This window comes from Hippoglossus hippoglossus, chromosome 23 (genome assembly GCF_009819705.1).
Source record: "Hippoglossus hippoglossus isolate fHipHip1 chromosome 23, fHipHip1.pri, whole genome shotgun sequence".
NCBI classification, from domain to species: domain Eukaryota; kingdom Metazoa; phylum Chordata; class Actinopteri; order Pleuronectiformes; family Pleuronectidae; genus Hippoglossus; species Hippoglossus hippoglossus.
The window spans coordinates 9840671-9866271 of record NC_047173.1 but is presented as its reverse complement, the minus strand read 5'-3'; the positions used below and the strand labels follow the sequence as shown (position 1 = coordinate 9866271).

Below are 25601 nucleotides of genomic sequence, written 5' to 3'. Positions count from 1 at the left end.
CACACAAACAATAAAAGGTGACAGTATATTGTTGAACTGCTTGAGGAGGACTCACTAATGACAATCCAGAGCATGAACACAAGCAAACACAAAGGGCACTGCACCAGTTCCACACAAAGACCGAAAAGTGTAAATATGAGAAGTTGAGATTTTGCAGGGATTCATGTGTGTGACTTTCTCTTTGCTAGGACTTCTTGAAGCCCCTGCTGGTTGCCTGGCAACCTCACAGAAATGACAAGACTTCAGCTTTTTTTTTTTAAAGAAAGCCAGACTCGCTGTTTCCTTTTCCCGTGAGCTAATCTAACAGTCCCCAGACTGCTGCATTAACCAAAATGTCAAACTGTTCGTATGTATTTGTGCAACATTTTAAGCACAATATGAACAGGACAGATAGTCGCCTCAATGAGGGAACAAGGAAATCGAGGCCTTAGAACGGATTTGTACAACAGCAACAATAATAAAATATTAGATTATACATATATGAATAGAGCGCATGAATCCATGCCTCTCCAACACTGCAAACAAAAACATTTTAAGCTTCACAGAGGCAGGATCTGCTGCAGCATTATTGGATTACATTGCATCAGACCGCGATGTGCACCTCATAAATTGGTAACTCGGCATGTGGGCTCTTCATTAATCCTCCGCCTCCCTCACACCTCCTCTATCTGTTCTGGAGACTCCAATAACGTGTTGCCTCGCGTCGGCCGGCCAAGGACTTTGATTCATTTCAACTTCTACATAATCTCTCCCCCTCTGTCTTGATATCTTTCCTCCTTGGTGTCCCTCCAGGAGTCAATTACCTAATAGGGAGCGCTGACAGGGAGCAGATGAGGATATCCTCACCTGCCTAATGGCATAAACTTGTTGCCCGCTGGGATCAGGAGTGAGGGAACATGAGTGTATTTCACTTTCAGTGTCTGGACTCTTCCCTTAATGTGATCTGTCTGACTTTGAACACACACACACACACACACACACACACACACACACACACACACACACACACACACACACACACACACACACACACACACACACACACACACACACACACACACACACACACACACACACACACACACACAATCTTGGCCAGGTACAAGTGACGACCCAGATGGAAATTCTTAAGTCTGCAGAGTGACGTCATAACATGGCATCAGTGAATTTGTCTATCATCTTCACACACTCTTACCGTCCACAGAAGCCCGTTTGGGAAGTATCGTGATGGCGCCCTCGGACACCCTCTCCTGGCCAATCACAGGAGAGATTTTGGACCCCCAGCTGTCTGAACCCACCCACAGGAAGTGGCCCGTCTGGTTGTTCTTTTTAGCTGCATCCAAAACTCGTCTGTTTGAGTAAAAAAAAAAAAACAGTCAAATGCAAGAGGGTTGATGGCTGCTGGGTGCCTCAGACTTTACAATGTTGTTTTGAAGTTGCCTGGAGGAAGAGTGAACTCCTCCTCTTCCTCAGTAACTGTCACATTGGCTCAGGAGCTGAAGCTAAATGATTAGACAGGAAAATATTAAGAAACACTTGATTAAGCGAGGATTCATATTTAATGCAACAGCTGCAGCTGACTTATTTGCTAGAGGACAAATTCTAAATAATAGCTTTTTCCATTACATCTCAATACACCTGTGCTTTAACATCTGTGACAGTATTGCTATCTCGCTATTATTGTCACTTGGCCATTATCATTAAAAGTAAAACAAAACAAATGTCACAGATTGTGTCACTGAGCCAAAGTAAGACTGGGAGCAGCAGAGACAGTGTGGTCAGTGGCGGTGGGGCTCTCATTTAAAGTGCACAGCGCGTACCGTATGTCGTCCTCATTAGCGAACATGATGACGGCCCTGGCGTTGGAGGTCTCCAGCAGGCGTCGGATGATCTTGTCAAACTCGCCCGTTCGGGGCTCCCTGGGGATCTTCAAGGACTGGGCGATACACACACCACCTGAAACAGAGAGGGACAGAATTTATCACCTGGTTATCGTCAGTAATTATTTTGTATTCACTCATTTTCAGTCGCTCTCTTTTGAGTTGGCTGAAAAGGGATAAGTTTAGCACAAGAAGCGTTTCAACAGACTTTTTTTTGGGGGGGCAGGACCTGGGGGGCCCTATCAACCTTAACCAAACAAGATGTCAACCATTGCAGGCACATAAATAATAGTAAATAGTAGGTGCCAACTAGCGAGTGGAAAGGGGCCTTGTTAGGTGGGTTTTTGTCCATTGTCTCATTGCAGTCATCTGTGCTAGGCAATGTCATTACTGTGGACTATTGGATTCAGACGTTCTTGCCCCCCCCCCCCCCCTTCCCCTTCAGCAATGTCACCCCTGTCTATTGCTCATAGCACCGACAGCCATCTTTGAATATCTATGAGAAGAAATCCGAGACAAAATATGAAGTACTGACAAAGTTTGTTTTGGTCGAATACCAAAACACCAAAGCAAGAGGTTTAAAAACTATATTTTAAATACACTAGGATCATAAATCATCACATTAAACATTCATGGCACAAAAGTCAGATTATAAAGCACAGATTTATAGAGTTGGAGATAAGGTCTGAAAAAAAAAGATACAACAGGAGCTACAAAGGAATTAAAGCAAAGAAAGAAAATGATGGAAAAGGGAGAAAGAGGAGGGGATGCATAGTGAGGAGTAAAGAAGAGATAAAAAGAGACAGCGAGGGACTACAGAAGTGATGGTAGAGGAAGGGGGTGTTGACTTCAAGAGAGAAAACAAGGAGGGAAGACGGATAGGGCGACACCGATGAATCAACACCACGTCACTGTGTTCAGTGTTCGTGAGGAAATATCCTCTGTGTCGCACTCATTCATTTCCTCTTGTTCAGGAGGGAAGAGCATCACAGAAACGTTACTTCATCTAAACCTGGATAATGGAGAAGCGGATTTTTAACTTGTTCTCTCTATCTTTCTCTCTCTCTACTTCTGTGTAGGACACTCCGCCTCCGCCTCTTTCTCCTCTTCTGTCCACTACTCCCTCCCTCTCTCTCTACTAGTCGCTGTTCTCTCTCTCCAATTTTGTCCACTACTCCGTCCCTCTCTTTCTCGAGTACTCTCTATTCTCTCCATCTCTATTTGTCCACTATTTTCTCTCTCTCCCTCTCCCCCTCTCTCTCTCTAGTACTCTATTCTCTCTCTCTCTAGCTTGTCCACAATTCACTCTCTCCCTCTCGCTCTCTCTAATACTTTCTATCCCCCCTTTGTACTTCTATTCTCTCTAACACCTCACGTTTAGCCATGGAAACACACACACACACACACTGTCCCTCACTGTTTGGCACTAATCCAGAATTTATAATTAAGCTGTATACTGACATTTAGCTCTTTATTAGATCATTAGCTTTACTCAAGGTGTGTGTGTGTGTGTGTGTGTGTGTGTGTGTGTGTGTGTGTGTGTGTGTCAGTATGAAAGATTGTGTCATTGTTCTAAATCCCATCTGTAATGTCAGTGCACAACGTATGATCGACAGCATGTACCCAGTGTTTGTTTTGTCATTTTTCTTATATATGTGTGTGTGAGTGAGTGTGAATGATGTCCCCTTTCTCTCCCTGCCTGTTCCAGTCCATTTATTGAACATCTGTACAGTCTGTCGCTTTCACTATATTACACCCCTTAATCTCACACACACACACACACAAGCCTCCGTACGCGCACAGACACGCACAGCAGTGTGCATGACTGCTAAAACAAATACTCATTAGCCTCAAATTAAAAGCCTCTCAAGGATAATCACCAAAGTGGTAAACTCTGCACAGACACCCTACACACACACACACACAAGACACGTGGAAGTTCAGAACACTTCCTCAAGGATAATCACAAACTCCACATGCACTGTTGGAGACGTGCACACGGATGGCAGATGATGAGGAAACATGGCATACGGTATGAACACGTACACAAGTGCTGATGTTTGCATTGCTCTGCGTTGTCCTTGGAGCGGTGTAAGAGTGATTAAATCATCATTTGTTTCATAGCCTCTCGCCCGTCATCAATAAATGTCCCAGAGGAGAAGAGACATCCCAGATAAAGACAATATCAAATTATGTCTGGGAGTTTATGTGCAGGCATTTAGCCACACACACATACACATACACACCCACATCTGACTGTAAAGGTCTCAGCCAAATTCACTGCTGCTCCTAAAACACTTTGTTGGTGCCAAAAACGCAGCTTGTTAAAAGCGAACATTAGTTATTAGTGAGCACCTTCGCTCCCCCGCTGACAAAGAAAGCTATGAGGGGCGGTCACGAGAAACATTTACTTCTTACACTTCTTTTCTCTCTTTCTTTTTTTGTTCTTATCAGTCTCAGAAGTCCTGCAGGAAGCAGCTTTGTTAAACAAAAAGGGGCTTTGGTAGCGGGAGTTTCAACATCAAAACCATCAAACACCACAAAACAAAAAAAAGAAAATGCAAAGAAAAACTTGTACACAATATACGTGAGCTATTTCTGAGGCCAGTGCCTGTTTGTTGTCTGTTGAGACAGAGTGAAAAGCTCCTGGTATAGCTGCTTTCAGACATGCACAGAACACTATCATTGACTGTTGACTGCAAGATCAGTATATAACTGAAACCTCAAGTTGCAAAAACATTTTATATGATTGTCCAGGCCCTCCCTCAACCCTCTTCCCACCCCATCTTCCCTCTACTAACCACCAGGGTAGTAATACATACACAGACAGAGCCTATTTCAACAGAAGATCTGCTAAATTACATATCAAATCCCTCCACTTTGTGCTTGGTCATGCATCATTTGAACTATAGTTCCGAGCAAGAAATGTCCAATATGGTCCAAAGCCAGTGAGGAGTACAAATGTCACAATGTGGTTTCATACATTGGACTACACAGAAACTTCTTAGCTGTAGCTGGGCCATGTGGGACAGATTGTTCTTGCTTTACCTCGAAGGAAAAGGTGAGAGTCATCATTTAGGAGACAAGCCGCAAGCTAGGAAGTTGTACCCCTATTCATTCTGCAACAGTCCACAGAGCAGACACCCCCGGACATTCACACATACAGGAGGTTACACGTGAGGACAAAAGGAACAATATGGGTCAGGCACCAATCCCATCTGATGGTGACTTCTTGGTGTTTTCAATGTTCAACCGTTACAAGTGGACCCACATCACTGCTCAGTGATCTGCCGGCTCACAATGTGGCTGATAGTGTAAAAAAACGGGATAATTGGTTATTTAGTAACATCACACCCTGGGCATGCCGACGAGACACCAGTCAGAAATTCTCTTTATTCATCTCAGATAAAAAGAATGGCTTCAGCCGTTACTGGATCACAGGAGTAGCCAGCGCATTACATAATTCACCCATTCCAGCACGCTTGTGTCTAAATGGCTAACTGCATTACGGGCACTGCAATTGCAAGGGCAGCGACACACTGAGCTCTCTGTTTATCTCTAATAACTCGATTATTGAGGCTTCACTGTGATATAGAAGGGGACTGAATCCTAATGCCTTGGTCTATTCAGATGTGTGACTTGTTTTTGTGCGTCTAAGTGTGTAGGAGGGAATATCTGTGTGTGCGTAAATGCCAGTTTTTGTGGCAGCCCATGTGCTGAAGTGCTACAGATTAGCACTAATTTATGTGTGTGCGTGCATTTTTTCGTCAGCCTATCCCCTCTGCAAAAATTGCGATGATGAATTTGACGTTAAGTGCGTCCATCGCTTCCGCGGATGAAACCCCCTCATAGTCGTAATTAACTCCATCCTGTTGCGAGATTTTTCAGGACAGGAAACGCCGCTGTCTCAACGTCTAATTAACAATCTGCTTCCCTCCCACACGCTCCTCTCGCTGCACCATTTCATCTGTTAACTAAAAGAGACATGACGGGGGGAGAAAAGAGGAAGAGTTACTCTCCCAATTTGGATCTTACTTCTGTCATCTTTCTTTTCACCTTCAGCTAGTAAAAGTTTTCAGGGACTTTTCAGGCAGGTCACAGTTATCATAGTCCAATATTTCCTCAGAACAATAATAGCACCAATCTCTTTCAAAAAAATTATCATATCAAGAGAAACTAATGGCTGCTAACCCTAACCCTTCATAATTAGTGCTGGAAATCCTGGAGTGTCTTATTTCTGCATCTGTTTTCACCCACTGTAAAAAGTCCTCCTTTACGACATCTGTTCTGTTTTTTCTCCTCTTTGTTTCCTTACTCCATCTTCAACTTAGCATACGTCCACATTGATATGTAGTTATCGAGAGCCTAAAATGGAGAAGTTTGGAAACGCTGTTGGCCCCGGTTTTATTTTGAAAACTCTCTGTGGCTACGTTGTTGTATCAAAAATGGAAATGATGATTCTGATTCCTGATTGGTTCTTATCAGTCCCAACTCGACTACAACCTTTGAATGCAAAAAGGTCTGAGGTCTGATCCCTACCACCACATGCTGGCTCTTAGTCTTCTTGTAAAGTTCTTTATTTGAGATCATTTTATTCCAGAATTCCATGTTGTTCATGTCACCTTTAACTATGCTCCAGCATTCCAGGCCACAAAGGATAACAGGTTTGATGTTGCTGTTGTAGAGTCTGACCTTTGTTCTCCCTCATCTTACTTTTCACCATTCTTGTTTTCTCGTTCGTAGTATTTTCTGTAACTAAGCAACCAACTGCAGAGTGGACAATCTGCTTCCTGTTAACATGTGCCCAGTGTGCGTAGAGACCTAAAACGCTCATGTGGTTGGGGACTGTTTTCATTTTAAAACTTTGGTTTGGATGTAGCCTAACACTTTTACATTTGGCTGCAGCAAGCGGTTTAAAGCAACGTCTCCAACAGGAGTCGCTTGCATCAGCTCATCAATCATAGAGGCACTGACCCTCTATGCAACACTGCAGGAGTCCGACACACACACACACTCATCGTGTAATGTATTTATAGAAGCATTACAGCGTGGACACACACCGACATCGATGTGGATTCTCGCAAAGCGGAACGAGTAATGAGTGTAACTTTAAAGTGTGTCTCTGTGCCTGCATGCATATTTCTGTTAGATGTCAGAGTGTAGGAGAATGAAGGAAAGGTGGTGAAATCAAAAACCTTTCCTTTAATGACTCTTCCATTAAACATACCCGAACCCTCCTCACGTCTTTCCACACACACACACACACACACACACACACACACACACACACACACACACACACACACACACACACACACACACACACACACACACACACACACACACACACACACACACACACACACACACACACACGACTTGTCAGTTGTTTCTATTAACATTAAATAAGCTTGGACCAAATTTGAGCTTCTGTGCGCCCAGCAAATCCACACGGAGGAAATTAATTTCTTTCTCCGGCTTAGCATGCATTTCTTTGATAAAAAAAAAATAACACCCACTGCAGTCAGCCCCCACAAGAATACCTGCCAGTGGACTGTTACTATTGAAGAACTCTCCAGCACAAATAATACACGGCTCACACAAACGCACTGGTTTTGACACACTTTTCTTTCCCTTGCAAACCTCATTAGCGCTGCTTTAAAATTAAAAGCTGCCCTCTGCTTCTCTATGCTTTGTTCATGGCTCGGGGGCAGTGCATCGTGGGCCTTTGAAGTCATTTGTGTGTGCGTGCGTGCGTGTGTGATTGCGCACGTGTGTTGCTGCTCAAGCGTGTTTTTGTGAGTCTGTCTGTGCTCACCAGTAAACTGCGCGCTCTCCATTAACACATGCTGGATTTTTTTTCTTTCTCCTTTGCTTGTGTGTGGATTAAGTGGTGCGGTAAATATTAGCGTTCTGCATTTTTTCGCTCCGAGTTGAGGTTTCTCCCCGGGCTTGCTAATGAATCATTGACAACACCCACGGAACCGCTGTCCCAGGAAATTCACCTCCGCCCATTAAAATATGCCTGGAAGGATGCGGGCCTTCGAGCTTCCATTGGGCTTGAAAATTTAGGTCGGTCCAATAACCTGAACCCCCCCCCAACCAAAAAAAGATGCTGTTCAGACCTGAGTTCAGCTCGAGGAGGAAAAAGCTTTTGTGAGTCCCTGACAATCTAAAGCCTGAAATTGCTCATAATTTGCTGATAATGAAAAACCGATAAGGGTAGGAGAGAAAAAATGGGCAAAAGTTGTTTCAGTTTACAGAAATTGAAAAGCTTTTGGTAAATGTTTGCACAGTGTGAATGCAATTATGAGCGAAAGTCTCCGCAGCGCTGTGACTTATCGGAGTAGTTTGCAAAAGCGAATGGGTGTATTGGATATTTGTAATGATCTACTGTGCACACAATAAAACCTTTCAAGTGGTGCTCACACGAAATACAATAATTTGTGTTGTCTATCTAAAAAGCTAATTCGCAGCCTTGCCTCAGTATATTGTTGTAGAGTTTAATAATACGGTGGCAGCTGCTGGAGTTATCCCTCGGGCTGTGGAGACGTTATTTTAATTCAAGACGCTGCAGAAATCATGCAGTGGTACTCGCTGTAATAGAGTAAATCCCATAGTTACATTCAACTGGCTCAGTCAAAGAGGAGATGATCATACAAGATACAACAAAATACACTTTAGGTGGAGTTTCTCAACATGTCTGGGTAAGTTTTCTCCGGCTTCCTGACACAGGCCAAAGACATGCAGATTGGGATTAGGTTGATTGATGGATGGAAGGTGGAAGGTGGGAAGGATGGATGGATGGAGGGATGGATGAACGTATGGAGCGAGGGAGGGAGGGAGGGAAGGATGAACGTGTCGAGGGAGGGAAGGATGGATTGATGAATGGATGGGTGGATGAGTGGATGGATGGGTGGAGGGAGGGAAGGATGGAGATGGAGGGATAGATGGAGGGAGGGAGGGAGGGAGGGATGGTTTCCAAACTTTCCAGTTCGGCTACATTTTACTTTAACGCAATTATTTAGCATTTATAAGCAGTGTACAGATGTTTACTAGATAGCTTACAAGACTATATCGTAGTTGTTTTGTAATTAGTGTGTCTATTAAAGCATTTGTCAACACCTACTAAATAGGTTACAAACTTTTAAATGCTTAACAAGGAGCATGGTACAGTTATCCCTCATGCCTTAGCACCGAGGTTGATGAGGATCAGTATTAAGAGTTGTCACTATGACAGCTGTAAATTTGACTAAATTTGAATGTCCCTATAATTGAGCTCTGTTGGGTAAAGTTTCAGGCTGCTACCTGTGCAGAATAATTGCTTCCAAAAGCAGGACTTATTCTGCAGCTACACTCTCGAGCTGCAAGGCTTTCCAGGACACAGGTATCTGAACTTGGACAGAGCACAGTGGACGTTGACCCGACACAGACGTTATTCCTCTGCGTGATCAAGTGTATGTGCTGCAGAGACAGAGATACAGAGGAGAGGATTCGGAGGTTCGAGTACAGGGAGCGAGAGACGGAGAAAGACAATAAAAAGATACCACACGGGAGAAAAAGAGTAAGAGAGCAAGAGAGGAAGAGAGACAGTGAGAGACAGGAGATCTCGGCCTTTTGACATCTCACTTCCCATACCATCCAATGCAAGCTGGGGATGAGGAATGTCTGTGTGTGTCTGTGTGTGTGTGTGTGTGTGTGAGAAAGTAGGGGGTGCAGAGGGCTGAGGTCTGTCTTCACCACAGGAGTCAGGTAGTCAGCACTTGTTCAAGTCTTAGGGGAGACAGGTGGACACCTACTGAATGTAGCATAGTGTGTGTGTGTGTGTGTGTGTGTGTGTGTGTGTGTGTGTGTGTGTGTGTGTGTGTGTGTGTGACTGAGAGAAGACAACCTGTTTACGCGTGTGGGTGTGTATTCTTGTCTCAATATAATTGTGAGGGCCAACTCTGGTTCAAACACTTTGTTGTTGTTCAGAGTTTGGCTGCTCCTCACAACTTCAGAGGGCTGTTAGAGGGTTTTAGGGTTTGAATTAAATTGCAGTCCTCCAGAGGCCAGCATTTTCTGTGGTCCAACCAGACTGTATATAACGATGGACGACATGACAGCTTCCCAAAAGTGAAGCCGAATCATCTTGATTGCCCCCTGGTGTCTGGCTGTAATATAGGTTACAAACCCTGCCTCCTCCATGTTAGTGGAATGGACGGAAACTAAACTAAAAAGTTGAAGTACACAGTTAAGATTTTCTCTCAAAGATGGTTTCTGTCGTTTTAGGTAGTTGTTATTACCATGATTCTTCAAGTGTTCATTTTTCTGGTAAGTTTGCTCTGAATTAGCTATGATTGACAGCTAAGTGTCGGCAGGAATTGCCTACAACATGGGATGTTTTAGCTTCATTTTTGTAAAACAGGCAGAAGTGGAGATGTGCCGTCTATCTTTATATACGGGAGTCTATGAGTCACTCCACTTCAGTCTTTCATACTTGCAGCAAATATCTGTTCACTCAGGCAATGCATGAGTCTGTGTCATCCATACAAGTTTGTGTAAAACACAAGTGACAAGCTCCCTCCTTGAGAATCGATTCTTGAGTGCAGAGGGAAAAGAGATAAAGCGAGAGTGGACGTTATGCAGATAAATTAGCATGTTCCAGACGTGACTGTGTGGTCTCAGGAAATACAGAGAGTGCACACTGCCTCTCATATCTGTTCAGTATCAGTGCTATGATGTGGGCCGACAAGTGCAACTTCATCCCCAATACTTCCAATCTATTTGATAGATCCCACTGCTTTCTGCTGGACTGTGGGAGGCCGGAGGTGAGATCCACATGGGTGGCGAGGAGCCCGAAGAAACGGGATGGAATGAAGGACAGAAGGGTGAGAGAGAGGATAGATGGAGAGGGAGATAGAAGAAAACGGAGAGGAATCAGAAGGCTGCGAGGAAGAAATGGAAAAGGATGGAAAGATGTTGGGGCGTGAGGCGAGGGAGGAGGGAGATAAGCAAAGGGATGATTGGATGTCAGGCCACAGATAAAAAGCACAAGGTCAACGTAAAGCTCGGAGATGACAAAGAGAGGACATGTCCACTTCTGTCTGTGACTTTCTCATCCCACCTCAATCTCTCTCTCTCTAAGACATCAGAGTGTCGGATTATCTTTCTTCTTCTCTACTGTTGTCGACACTCACTCTCTCGTTCCCTGAGAGAAGAATTTTCTTTCATTTTTATGGCATTTTTTTCTCCAGTCTCTCACTCTTACACACACACAGACACACTATCTGACAGTAATCAGACATCCAATTACAGCAGTGCCCTCAGACTAGTTCCATGTGTGTACATGTGAGCGTGAGCGCACACGCACACACACACACACACACAAATAGAGTGTCAGATCCCTGCTGATGCCTGTTACTCCCCAAGCTGGGATGCCCTGCTGTCCTCCGGTCCATGTCTTATCTGGGGATAAAGCATCTCTCACATACACGCACACACAAATCACACACACGTTTTGCAAACATACCATATATCATCAAGCAGAGGGACACACACACACGCAAGGGGACTACACACTTACACATACACACATCCTAGTTCACACACAGTCACAGTGGGGAAGAACAGGGATCCTACCGAGGATACGTGGTTCCATCACCCCTACTGAGCTGCTCACACACCTGACGCATGAATGGAAACTCAAAATGTTGACCTTTACCGTGACCTTTCTGACCGCCGAACATATCAAGATGGGAGAAGATAGGGAAAAATATCTGAAAGTACTCATCATACATTAAAGGCTCAGAGCTCATGGGTTTTAGCATCAAGGGTGATCAGCCTTCATTAGGCAGAATCAATGTTATTGATAATCAAGTGGGTGCAATTCTAGGTTTGAACTTTTCACATTGGAAACTAGACACACAGTAGAGCACGTTGTTCTTCCTTGGGTCACGCCCCACCCCTCAAAGTTTATGGGAATTATTTCAGTAGTTTTTGCGTAATCCTGCTAACCAACTAAAAAAAAATCAGCATGGGAAAAAAAAGTGTTTTGAAAATACCAAATGTGCTTTTTTCTTGCTTTAGAGATTTTGTTATGTTTTTTATGTTCAATTTATGGCAATGTCTTATGTTGTTGGATTATACAAATGTTTGACACGGACACTAAAATGAAACCAACAAGAGTCTGAGAGTTAAATGTATAGTAGTTTACAGTCTCTTACGAAAATTATAAAGTATGAAGCATCAATTGCGACGAAAAATGTCTATCTGTATTTTATACAAGTTGTGGTAAATGTTTTTGGATCATTGGAGACACTGGCAGGACAAGTGACACTATGGGAGCCGCCACACTCAAGGTTTTTAATGGGAAACACTATCAGCATGAATTATATTGTCTCCATGTGATATTGTCCACATCTCCTTTGAAAATACATCATTATAACTCATAATACCGATATACCGCCAAGCTCTATGAAGTTTGCTAGTAAGAAAGAAACCCATACAGCTGCTGCACTTTGCACATGCTCTGTACGCAGAAGCTAATGGAGCATGGTTTCTGCATCTGGTAAATAATTCTGCAGGCAGTTTTCCCCAACAGCTCCAGACAATCATTCTCACAATAATCGGGCATCCACAAATCATCCAGCATGGCTCAAACACACAAAACACACCAGAAACCCAATCCAGAGCAGTTGTGTTTGGCTACACACCCGGGCGCACACAATTTGTTTGACAGTTTATCATTGTTTATCGTCGCCAAATCAACAAAATCAGTTACCCAGTGGTACACAAAGAGCCGACGGCGCAATGGAAATTGTGCATCAGCAAGTTAATCATTCATAAGTAAGAATTGCGGCGTTGAACGGAATACGCACCCGCACATACATGTGCATTACATATTCAATTGTAAAGTTCCATACACACACGGCCGGCCAATCAGACGGCCAATAGAAACTTCAGCCAGGAATTTGTTCCTATTAGAATCTAATGAGCAGAATTTATGGTTTTTGAATTGCAAAGACCAACAGGCTTATTGGTGCTGATAGCATCTGCGGTGGCAGACATGACGCACGAACGGCAATGAAAAGCAGAATCTCGGCCATCTGTGAATACATTATGTGTGTATGTGTGTTTCTGCATATGTGTCACTGTGTGGGTTCACTGCAACAGGCGCTCGCACCCGATGCCGGCGCAGGCTATTGTGCGCTATGCTAATGAATTGCCACAGTTAGATGGATGGAATGGTAACGCTGTGTGAGCTTTTCAAATACCGCCAAGGACTTTCTCTCCTTTTTTTTTCCGAACAATGATGAATGTATGCATGCGGGCGGGGGGGCTTGCAAACATACATCTATGGGGATGGGATTTTTTCTTTCATATGCATATAAAATGAATTGAGTTTTGCAGGTTGTTGTGTGACTCCATTCAGTTGCGGAATAACATCCATTTGCCTCCATTTCTGAAGTTCAGCATCACTGTGTGTATTTTTGAAGCTGCTTTAAAACATTTAGTGAACTCTGGATAATCTCCTGACATTCTACGGAGGAGCTGTATGTGAGAACCTGGAGCTTCTCCCCCCAGCCCCATATAGTAAAAACCCATTGTAATAAAAAAGCAGGAGATCTCCCGCAGAATTCAGTGTGAGTGAGTGGGCGTGGTTGATGAAGTTTGTAACACTTTATGGACGCAAAACTAAAAAGAACAAGAGGAATACAAATATCTATTTCATCAGTGAAAGTCAAACTCTGAGGAAAGGTCAGGATTGTGTCTCTGCATTTACTGAATGAACTTTGCCCGCGTAAAGAATAATTTTTCTTTAAAGTAAGTAAAGTAAGTCTTTTGAGTTAATCTCAGATTTCAACTTCTCACCTGCTTAACACTTAAATACCCTTTAATCCTTCGAATGACCTGTGTAAGAACAACCTACTCCCTTTTAATATTTAGTCAAAAAACTGTTTGCTCATCCTGATGAATTCCCTTTGAAGTTGGGGCACCACTGGAATAATCCTTTTAGAAACTTTGATTGATTTATTAATATCAGACCACAAGGAAATATTAAAAAGAACAGAAAACCTGTTGGCTTTTGACCACTCAGGACAGATTCTAAAAAGAGATATCTCTAATTGAACATTTTAATTCATTTGCTTTGAAAATAATTTAATCAGTGTGTTATCAAACTGAATTATTAAGGGGATAAACCTGTCGGCTATCAAACAATTAAATTGCGTGATTTTTTTCCAGTGATAGTAAAAAATTATTTAAATATCAGCCTCAGCAACATTCTGTGATCTTCATCCAAATGGGTCCAGGACAATTAGCTGTTTTCTCCACAGAGAATGCCTTATTCTTTGGCCAGGTGCTGTGGATGCACTATAAAGTTGGCCAGCGCCGCCTCATGCATAGATTTCACCAGATCAATACGCCGTGCACATGAAGAATTCTTCAGGTATTGACGTGCGCTCCTTTGGCCTAGGGCTCTTCTTCTTGCAGCATCAATAGAAACAGCGTTTGCTGCCTAAAGCTTAAACGACAAGGTAAAAAAAAAAAAACTTAAGATGGACTTTCAGACGGACTCCACTGTAGATGAGTAGGATGGCTCCATTTTGGTGAGGCTTTCCGCTGGGGAAGTGACATTTCCGACAGACACAGAGGTTGTTCTCTTGTCAGCCAGCTTCTGTGACTTAATCGCTGAACTTGACTGCACTTACGTAGGCGGAGAGCTAAAGCAGGGGAGTGTGAGCAGTGATAAAGCACCAGAGTTGATAACAGTGTTAAAGAGGATGGTGATTCGAGGTGAGCAAAGAGAACTCGCTCAGGCCATTAGCACATTGAATAAGCTGCACTGGAAGGAGAAGAGGTGACGCTCATGCTCGGGAAGAGGGATGGTTGTTAGTTTGCAGGTTTATGCAAAAACAACTTAAACAATTTCCATGAGATTTTGTGGAGGGTTGGGGCATGATCCAAGGAAGAGTTTCATTCTCTTTAACATTGCAACATTTTGTTGATTTCACAGAAAAAATAAGTAATACATCTTTGTGAATGTGAGGTTACATTAGAGGACTGTTGGGCCTTGGTGGAGGTTAACACCCTCTGAATTCCATTCTATTCATTTTCCTGTCTTATGTGGACTTCTGCAAATAGTTAATTACCATAGACTGCACATAAAGATTAACTATACGTCTTTCCTTGCTCCCGTTGTAGAAAAATATATCCCAAATATCTCAGATATGGGTTTTGCCATCTTTGAAATCAGTGATCGTGCTAAGAAGTTGTGTTATCGATGCAATAAACAGGCTGAACCAATCGTAAGTCAGTCTCAGCTGCCAATTGAAACAAGCTATACCTAAAAAGACAGAAACCATTATTTGATGCTTACATAGATTTTTAGATTTGGTCCAGGTCCCTTCCACTAACACGAGGAGGTTTACCTTTACTGCAGCCAGCCACCGGGGAGCGATCAAGACGATTTTGGCTTCCCTTAGGTTGCTGTCATGTCGGCCAACTTTATACACAGTCTATTCTGTTCAATGCCAGCAGAAGCAACCGGTGTGCAATAATGTACAACAGGATAATAATAATGCAGCAGATTTAGAAAGCACCGCAACAGTCCATTAAATCCAGTGTGTATGTATTTATATATGTCCAGTATCCCATAGATTTGTTCTGCACAGCTTGGACTATAGACGTTTCTGAGGTTTGCTCTTTGCCTTCCACCTCATGTGATGAACAGCATCACCCTGCCCACCATTCATAACTCTCCCTCCATCTTTATCAATTTAAGTGACGGCAGCTAACGGGGGTCAAACACGTCGCTCTCCCTCCCAGCATCTCCCTTTCTGTATCATTATTTCTTTCCCTCCCAACTCTCCCCAACTCCTCCTCCTCGGCTCCCAGGGAGGGATCGATAACATGTTGTGTGTCTCTGCCATTTATTGAGTCTTCATCCGTCCCTCCGTCTCCGCCCCCTCCCGTGCAATCAGCATCACAATGCACATCCACTACCTCACTCATCCCTCCCTCAGCATGCATCACCTCCTCTTCCCCCCCGTCCTGCCAAGAAGTCGGTACATGATCTATGAGCCTGTTTATCCATGCTCTGACTTTCTGTCTACTCTTTATACTGTGAGCAGCAGGCTTTGTTGTGCACCCTCTCTCTCTCTCTTTTCCCTTGCCCTCCCTCTGCGCTCTCAATTACACTTCCCACAACAGAAGTCAACAGTGAGCGTGTGTGTGTGTGCATGTGCGTGTGTGTGTGAGAGAGAAAGCCTCCAATAGACGTCGTCTGCTTCAATCTACCCATCTAATCATGGCCATGTAGAAAACACTGGCTCTTCATTCACTTGGCTGTAGAAACAGCAGTCGGGACATGCATTGGAAAACATGTCGCCCATTAGGCTAAAACTGAGGTGGCACTTTCCCCCGAGCACTGAGCCTCCGCTGAGCATCGACTCAAGATTAAAGATTAAAGAGTTTATGTCACACTAGTTACGCTCAACTGAGGCTTCACCCAAATCGCTGCTCATTTACTCTGTGGTTCCATTTCTTCATATTACTTGTGAGGTAGATGTTGAGCTCAACTTTTCGTCAGGCAGCAGCCAATCAAATCACGTCACGTCAAATCAAGAGTTGACGCAATGCATTAATACCAATATGATCGTAAACTACTCCTATTAAGTAATTAAGACAGAACAATTATAGTCCTAATAACACAAAATATAAAAATTTGAATTTACAAAATAAAATGCACAGTAATTAAATATGAATCTCTAAAAGGTTGAACATTGTCAATGTAATTGCACTCGTAGTGTGAGTTTTTGTGTGTGTGTGTGTGTGAGTCTGTGTGTTGAATGTTTTATGCACTTGTTGAAAATTACACAGGGATGTTATTTGTTCAGGAGCCATTGAGCTAAATAACTTAAAAACACGCGGTTCCTATGGTAAACACCTGACTATGAAGAGAGGTAAAGATATAGAAATATAGAAAAACACACGTAGACGCACACTGAGGCACAGATTCAGTGGCCTCACCCACAACTCAGAACAGTGAGTTGTGGAAAAGGGCAGTGAGACCTGTTGAAAAAGGTTAGAGAGACAGAGGAGAGTCTATTGGCATTTAATAAGTACTTAATACTGTGAGTGTGTCACTAACAAACAGTGACAGAGGACAGGAATATTATCTGGGTAAATAACCACACACAAACATGCACAGAATATGTATTAAAAAATAAGCCTGACAGAAATCACACACACACACACACACACACACACACACACACACACACACACACACACACACACACACACACACACACACACACACACACACACACACACACACACACACACACAGAAGAAAGGAAAATAAGAAAACAGAATAGATAACAAAAGAAAATAGAGCAGAGACGAGAAGTAGAAGGAGGAGAAGAAAGGAAAAGAACAAAAAAACTGAAAAGAAAAGGAAGAAGAGAAGAGAAAGAAGATGAGGAGGAGGAGAAAGAAAATCATTAGCGCTCGTCTCCAGCCATGAATTCAGGACTTTCTCTTTTTCATGATTTGAATAACGTTGTCATGGAAGTGAACATTCCAATTATGCGGTTGTAAAACTTACTCTGGTTTATTTGAGGATATTGAGCCAACATTTAGAAAAGCTTCCACCAGCTGGTAGTTTCCCTGGAGACCGTAAAATAAAGGAAATATAAAAAAATCTCGGAAAAAAGCATTGCCGTGCCTCCACATTTCAAACACATGCACGCAAACACACTATTCGATTTCCTAGCAGATCAGACTGGCCTTTCTCCCGGATCGTTCTATCCATCGGTTTGTCAGACTCACACAGGTCACACCAGAGCAACGAATACACACAATCATAGTGTGTGTGTGTCTGTTGAAAGAAAATTGACACTGGGGGTCGGGAACAGGAAGCAGTGTTTGCTTTGTGTGTCAAACATAATAAAGGACATTATGAGTGAATGCTTCACTGAGACGATTTGTCAGACTCACTGAGACACGTCATGATCAACCCGGACCCACCACAGTCAGGATCAAGTCCAATGGCTCCTGCTCTGTCATTAAAGTCGCAGCTAATAACATCCCAGAAAATACGGAGGAGTGCGAGCGCAGCGTCGTTGATGGTTTCCAGGATTTCTCGGAGACAAACAATTGAAAATACTCACCAGTTAAAAAAAAACGTAATTCTCTTGAATTGATTAATTGACTCATCCTGTCAGCTCTCATTAGATCTGTAACCAAGCAAATATTGGCAGATATTTTCTATCTACTGCTTATTGGTTACAGCTGTTTCTTGTGATCGTTGCTTTGTTGTTTAACCAAGGAGGTTATGTTTTTTACCCGACTGTTTGCTTGTTGGTTAGTTCGTCGGTCAGCAGGAAAAACACTAATGAACAGATGTTTTTATGTATTTTCACCAATTTCCCAGGGACTAATTCATGAGTCCTGATGATAAAAAAAATCTGGCATATTAAGGGAACTGATATAAGTCTGTGCAATTTGCTGCAGCTTGATGGACTTTAAGGACACAGTAAGTTTAGGAGTGAGTTGTGCACCTACATGCATTGTGAAGGCTGAAGCTGAAGCACATGGTATTAACATGTCTGGGGCCATTTGATCAGTTCTGTGCCGGTACCCGCTCTCTCCATCTTTCCCTCAGCGAGACTATAAATGAAAGGTGAGGGTTAAGGTGTTTTCTTTTCCCTGCGTTTTGACTAAAGACCATCAGAAATGACCCATCTCTCTGCTGGGCGCCCTTTGACACCATAATCCACCAGTCCCGAAGAGTGGGACTGATCTGCTCCTCCGTGGGGCCCCCACGCTGCTGAGAGCCAATCAAGTGGCCACATAACACCATTATTTCAGCCTTCGCCTCTGCGGGGATGTCTGTGCCTGTCCATCGATTCGCTCCCTTCTTTAATCGTGCTCTCTATATTCATCTCTTCTCTCTCACTGTCTTCCCCCTGCCTTTCTTTTTTTCGTTTACTCATCCCTCCCTAGCTGCTCCACTCTTTCTCACTTTCTCCCGCCAACAACTTTGGCCATCCGATTCGCTCTGCCTCCATCCTGTCCTCCTTCCATCCCGACCTCGCCACCCCACCCTCCTTTTGGAAACTCTGCATCCATCGACCCCTTCCTCGAAGGCCCTTGCGGCCATGGCTCCATAATGAAATCTCAGCAAGCCTTATTGTGTTGATTAGAGCTGTCAGAAAGGAACTAAAATAGGAAAAAATACAGGCAGCAACAGGGGAAACAAGGGCTCAGTGGTGCGGTGCCAATGCCCTTGTTTCAGCTACTGTTTAGCCTTCCTTCCTCACAGAGTCTCTACCTTTCCCTCCTCTCTCTGTCTTCATATCTCGTTCCCAAACACCGCACCTCTCTACTTATCTCTCACTCTCCCTTCCTCCCTGCCTCCGCCTCTCCCCCTCCATCCATTTCAGTGTGAGCAGTTCCTCTTGCAGTTTGTTCGCCAACCTCCTGACCTTGACTTAATGTAGTTCTGTCAAAACACACCCGCCTCTCAAGCCGCTCTGCTGCACCACGTCTCGTAAACACTGCCAAAGAATATTGCTCTGGTGAACAAGTCCGCAACTACATGATCACAAGACGGTGGATTTGTCCTTAAACAGAAAGGGTTGCTTGTGAACGAGGTAGTTTGCCTCTTATTTCCGAAGCATAGAAGTAAATACCCTATACTGCTAGAACACCGAGAAGTAAATTGTAATAACTGACAGAATACATCTCCTTTAACCACAGTGGTGTTGTGAACCACACTGAGAACCAAGAATCCAACTTAAGCGACTTAAGTTAGTTTTTTTCAGAATTGATGTCCCATCAGGCTTTAACAGCATGGAAGCCAGATTCAATCATTTAGCAGCTCGTTGGGCCGAACCCTGGTTTACTGTGGTGACTTAAGACAAAGCAATAATGGATAGACACTCAACATGTTATCAATACCTCTCAGGTTTGGCTGCAGTACATGGCTTTGACTTTAGCATTAATTCATATACTTGACAACATAGACATTTTATTCAAATATGATATTGGGCTTATTGGGCTTCAGGGAAAATGAGGAATGTGCACAAAGCAAAGGATGTGTGTTTAATGTGTGAATAGTTATAGTAATAGCAACAAGCAGCATCATGTTATATCTGTGAGAGTTATTTGGAGGAGGGCGTCACAATGCCTCAAAAACAAAAGAGTTTTTAGAAGTTGAGAAAGGCCCAATCAGTCACAAATGTGCGATCAAAAGAAACAAATCCAGCATTTACCATCTCTGCTAACCTATATCCTGAGAAACACACTGCAAAAACTGCACTAGAACATACTTCTGTTCCTATAGAAAGCAATAAACTGAAAGTCCAACGATTGCTCTCAAAACATGATTATGATCCCAAATAGGTGCAAGTAAATGTGTGTGGAAGAACAAATGTAAACTAAACGACGGAGGGCCACAGGAAGTCATTTTCGACTCGAAGATAACCGCGTCGGGCAGACAGGAGGAGGAAGACGGAGAGGAGGAGAATCAATTCAGAGGGGAGAGCGAGTTGCCTGGATTTCTGCTCAGCCGTGCAGTTTCAAATAAACAAGCAGGCTAACGCAATTTACACCATTTCAGAGCCACAGCTCGGATGTGTTGAAGGCACGCACCACACAGAGGAATGTTGACATGTGAAATCTTTTACAAATTGGGATTTTTGCACCATATGTCAACATGCAAAAAAGATCTAGTATTGACCTGAGACGTCCATCTCCCAGTAATACACAGACTATAATGTGAAGAGCAAACAAGTATGATACATATATATACAGTAAACACTATTAAACCCAAAGCAAACACTCAAACATACATGTCTGCCACACACCGCAAAAAGATTAAGCATCATCGTTACAGCACAGACCTGGAAGGTATTTCCTCCAGAAGCCAACCTTTCCATTAACATTATATTAACAGAGAGACGGGTGGATGACAGCTCGACATGGCTGCATATCAACTGTTTCTCTTTCAATTACAGAGAAACCTCAGACAATCGGGACTGGACATCCACAAGGGATCCTGGGAGGAGGCAACCTGACCGAGTGCCCGTGGCAGAGCAGCCAGCAGCCTGTCCGGCCGGGGTGCAGAGGATGAGCTGCAATTTCCCAGGTCGCTTGATGACGACGGATCAAAAACAATCAGTGATTCTGTCAATTTGTCTTAGAATAAAAAAGAGCTCCTGAAGTTAAAAGTTAAGCCGGGCATACACTGTGTGATTTGAACTGGATTTTGACATGATTTCTGCACGAGATGCCAAAACACAATAATAGGAAATTATATTTATGGCTGGAAGCAAAAAAACAATAAGAAGGTTAACAATTAACAACATAGTCGCTTTCTGCAAAATAGACACCAAATTGCCCAAAACGCCCAAGCCACCTGCGTGTCCATATGCCGACATCTCTTTCTTTGGACATTTTGACAAAGAATGGCAAGGCAGCAGGTTTCTCTGAGCTGGTTCCACACAGTGCACAGTGGGAGCAGAAAGGTTGTGTCAGACAATCGGATCGTCCAGCGGAGGCACATAAATCGTTAGCTTTGGCTTCTCCGATGACCTACTCATACAGTGTAGCACAGTGGACGCCCAGCTAGGAGATGAAGACTCTCAAGTGAGGAACATAAGAGCTAAAGCCGGTAAACATTTCATTACAGAGTATTTGACTCAACCAAGTACAGGAAAAGATTTACGTTTGACATTCTGCACCGAAGAAAAGCTTTTAAATTTAAATCAGAATAAGAAACCAACTCTGCTGCTGCACTTACATAAAGTCAGTATGAATGAGAGTCGGCAAAAAGAGCAAACACAGAAGAGTGTTTCAGATATAATAGCCGCTGGTCCGAGATAGATGAATAAAACACTGTGTGGGCAAACTACGAGAAGGAAATGTATAATTCTGTCTTCCGAACTGAAGCAGTGGCTGCAAAATTCAGAAACGGCTTTAAACTGACACGGACTGGATCAGCATAATTGACCGAAAATACAATGTTCCACTGTCTGATCCTCTTTTCATTCACAACCCTATTCACAGCGTAGACACTCACACAGTGAACGAGAGAAAAAGAGATAATAGAATACAGTCACCAGCAACTTCAACAATTGCCAAATTATCACCCTGCGGTCACGGTGACATTTGACCTCTGACCATCCAATCCTATTCGGTTCAATGGTGAGTACAAGTGAACATATGCTCTAAATTTGAAAGGATTTCCTGGAGGCGTTCCAGAGATATTGCGTTCACAAGGCAAAAATATGATTTGTGAGGCCATGACCGTCGACCATGAAAATCTAATAACTTTGACTGTAACTGAATGTTCGTGCCAAACTTGAACCTCTTACATCAAACCTCCAAATAATATGTTATACGTTTGTTTTCATGGTAGACTGAGTTAAATGAGGAGAGCTCTGATGAAGTGGTTTAATATTTCTAAGAGAAGGACACTACAACTCAGTTTGTATTCAAATGCTAGCAGGCATTGATTTGGTGTATAATTAAGGATTAAGGCTCTGATGAAAGCACTCCTCTCTGATCAAGGTGTTTCAGGAATCCATCAACCAAATATCATCCTCAAAGATGAGTTATTTCAAAGAGAATTAATCACTGAAACTGTTTTGGAAAGCACATTTTTAGCTTCAGAGCTTTTCATTACCAATAAACCTGTTGAGGATATTTCAGATTAATCATTTTGTCTGTTTGGTCCAATGTCCAAAAAAATGATGAAAAATGCCAATCAAATTTTTCAGATCTGTTTGTATACGAGTATTAAATTCAAGGAATGCAGTGCCATAAAGATAAAAAGTCCGACTTAAGTGATCCTACATTAATGCAGTTGCATGAGGCCGCCAATAGATGGAGGTTAGATACCTGATACGTGATGACAGGTGCCTGGGGATGCCTCTATCTCTGGACTGATTACACGAGGACGCTGTGGCCATTCGGCGAAGTGATTCTGCCACAAAATGAATCAATAACTTGATCAGAAAGTAATTTTGAGGGTTATTGGTGGTCTGGGTATAAAGGCTGTTTATCAGAAGACAGGAGGTACAGGAAAACACATGACCCGGCCATTCCTGCAACAGCCCCAATCAATGGGAGGATGATCAGGGAAGATATTGGCAACATGAGGGCAGGGCGAGCAATACCCTCCCTCAGCACAAAGCAGTTGATAGGCAATCTATCTCTGTGGCGTTCAGCAGACACACACAGACACTCAGATACAAAAAAAACATACACGTAATAACACTTTTCAGGTCTACATCTGCAGTGACATTAAAATCGCTTCAATTTGAAACCCTGCATGTCCCAGGACCGTGTGCTGAGCACACACACACACACACACACACACACACACACACACACACACACACACACACACACACACACACACACACACACACACACACACACACACACACACACACACACTCCCTTACTAAAAGGAAGAGGGAAATCATCCTCCTTTCACTCCGGTGTCCCCTGGGCAGCTCTTGTTCCTTGTATCCAGCAGAATAGCTCCCGGCTAGTAAATAACGCAAAAGAGGGGAGGTGGAGGAGTGGAGACAGGTGGGAGAGTGGCGGGAGGATGGGCGAGGGGAGAGAGAGGGGGAGAGGACGGGGGGGATTGTAAAAGACATATGATTCATTAGACATTCATACTGTGCACTGGAGAGCTGATGCCTCGCAGTAAAAGAGAGAGGGGATTAGAGTCAGGGGTGGAGGGATGCAGAGAAGAGGAGGAGGAAGGGATAGGCAAATTATGTGGGGGAGGAATAGAAAAGTGAGGGAGGAAAGGTGAGAGAGAAGAGAAGCAAACAGTGGGATACGAGAGGCAGATATGGGCAAAGGCGGCAGGAGACGGGAAGTGGGAGGGTGTGTGAGTAAAAAGAGGAGAAAGATGAAAGGAACCAAAGAGAGGAAGGGATGGTGGAGGGAAAGAGGGAGACAGCGGCGAGAGAAAGGGAGAGAGGGGGCGAGAGAGAGAGACAGGAGGAGTGTCATGGTGCCATAAAATGCCAGCTGTATGCCACTGCAGTCTCTCTCCTCTCATCACAGGGCTGTTTGAGTTATCACCGTCACACACACACACACACACACACACACACACACACACACACACACACACACACACACACACACACACACACACACACACACACACACACACACACACACACACACACACACACACACACACACACACACACACACACACACACTCCCTTACTAAAAGGAAGAGGGAAATCATCCTCCTTTCACTCCGGTGTCCCCTGGGCAGCTCTTGTTCCTTGTATCCAGCAGAATAGCTCCCGGCTAGTAAATAACGCAAAAGAGGGGAGGTGGAGGAGTGGAGACAGGTGGGAGAGTGGCGGGAGGATGGGCGAGGGGAGAGAGAGGGGGAGAGGACGGGGGGGATTGTAAAAGACATATGATTCATTAGACATTCATACTGTGCACTGGAGAGCTGATGCCTCGCAGTAAAAGAGAGAGGGGATTAGAGTCAGGGGTGGAGGGATGCAGAGAAGAGGAGGAGGAAGGGATAGGCAAATTATGTGGGGGAGGAATAGAAAAGTGAGGGAGGAAAGGTGAGAGAGAAGAGAAGCAAACAGTGGGATACGAGAGGCAGATATGGGCAAAGGCGGCAGGAGACGGGAAGTGGGAGGGTGTGTGAGTAAAAAGAGGAGAAAGATGAAAGGAACCAAAGAGAGGAAGGGATGGTGGAGGGAAAGAGGGAGACAGCGGCGAGAGAAAGGGAGAGAGGGGGCGAGAGAGAGAGACAGGAGGAGTGTCATGGTGCCATAAAATGCCAGCTGTATGCCACTGCAGTCTCTCTCCTCTCATCACAGGGCTGTTTGAGTTATCACCGTCACACACACACACACACACACACACACACACACACACACACACACACACACACACACACACACACACACACACACACACACACACACACACACACACACACACACACACACACACACACACACACACACACACACACACGGTTTACAGCATGTTCACTGATTACTTGGATCTCTTCGCCGGGTCTTTATGAGCTGAGGGGGTTGCTCGCAACAGCAACATTTACTGGCCACTTGTGTGCATGACAGTTGGCGTATGAGTGTGCATTTGTGTGTGTGTGCAAATGTGTCTGAATGTTTCCAAAATAACACATGTATGCCAGACGGTTTGCATAATGGAGAGTCTTGAGTCCAGCCTGATAACCCCCCCCCCCCCCCCCCCCCCCCTTCTGGACAGACCATGTACATATAGATGGACGACGTGTCTCCACTTCCTCCCACTAAACAGAAATAAAGCCGAGGGTGCCGTGCTGCCATCTTGCACCCATGACATCATTTGGAGCCAGAGTTTGCGCAGCGGCAATCTGAGATGGAGCCAGGGTAAGGTCCCGCTGACAGACGTGCTTGACCAATCACAAGTCAGTCTCAGCTGTCAATCATGAGACTTGGACATTCATCAGTGGGATTAGAACCTTTTTGTTTGGTCCATCTCCCATCCACTAACATGGAGGAGGCTATACTGCAGTCAGCCACCAGAGGGGGCATTTAGTTTCAATCTTTGAGACATCCATCTTTATGTCAACAGACACATTTACACAGACAGGATATAAAGACACAGATAGTCCATGAAAACTGAAAAAGCTCCATTATGGTTAAAAAAATAAAGAAATTA

General features: G+C 43.9%; 1 protein-coding gene across 5 annotated transcripts in view; it reads right to left on the bottom strand.

Moving 5' to 3' along the window:
* The window catches only part of grm8a (glutamate receptor, metabotropic 8a), a 217486-nt gene that overhangs the window by 65464 nt on the left and 126421 nt on the right, over positions 1–25601 (bottom strand). For all 5 annotated transcript variants that reach the window (XM_034578406.1, XM_034578404.1, XM_034578408.1 and 2 more), the window contains exons 4-5: positions 1821–1956; positions 1196–1350 (exon numbers count right to left, since the gene is read on the bottom strand). In XM_034578406.1, coding sequence (XP_034434297.1) covers positions 1196–1350; positions 1821–1956 — 291 coding nt within the window. The remainder of the gene's footprint in view (positions 1–1195; positions 1351–1820; positions 1957–25601) is intronic.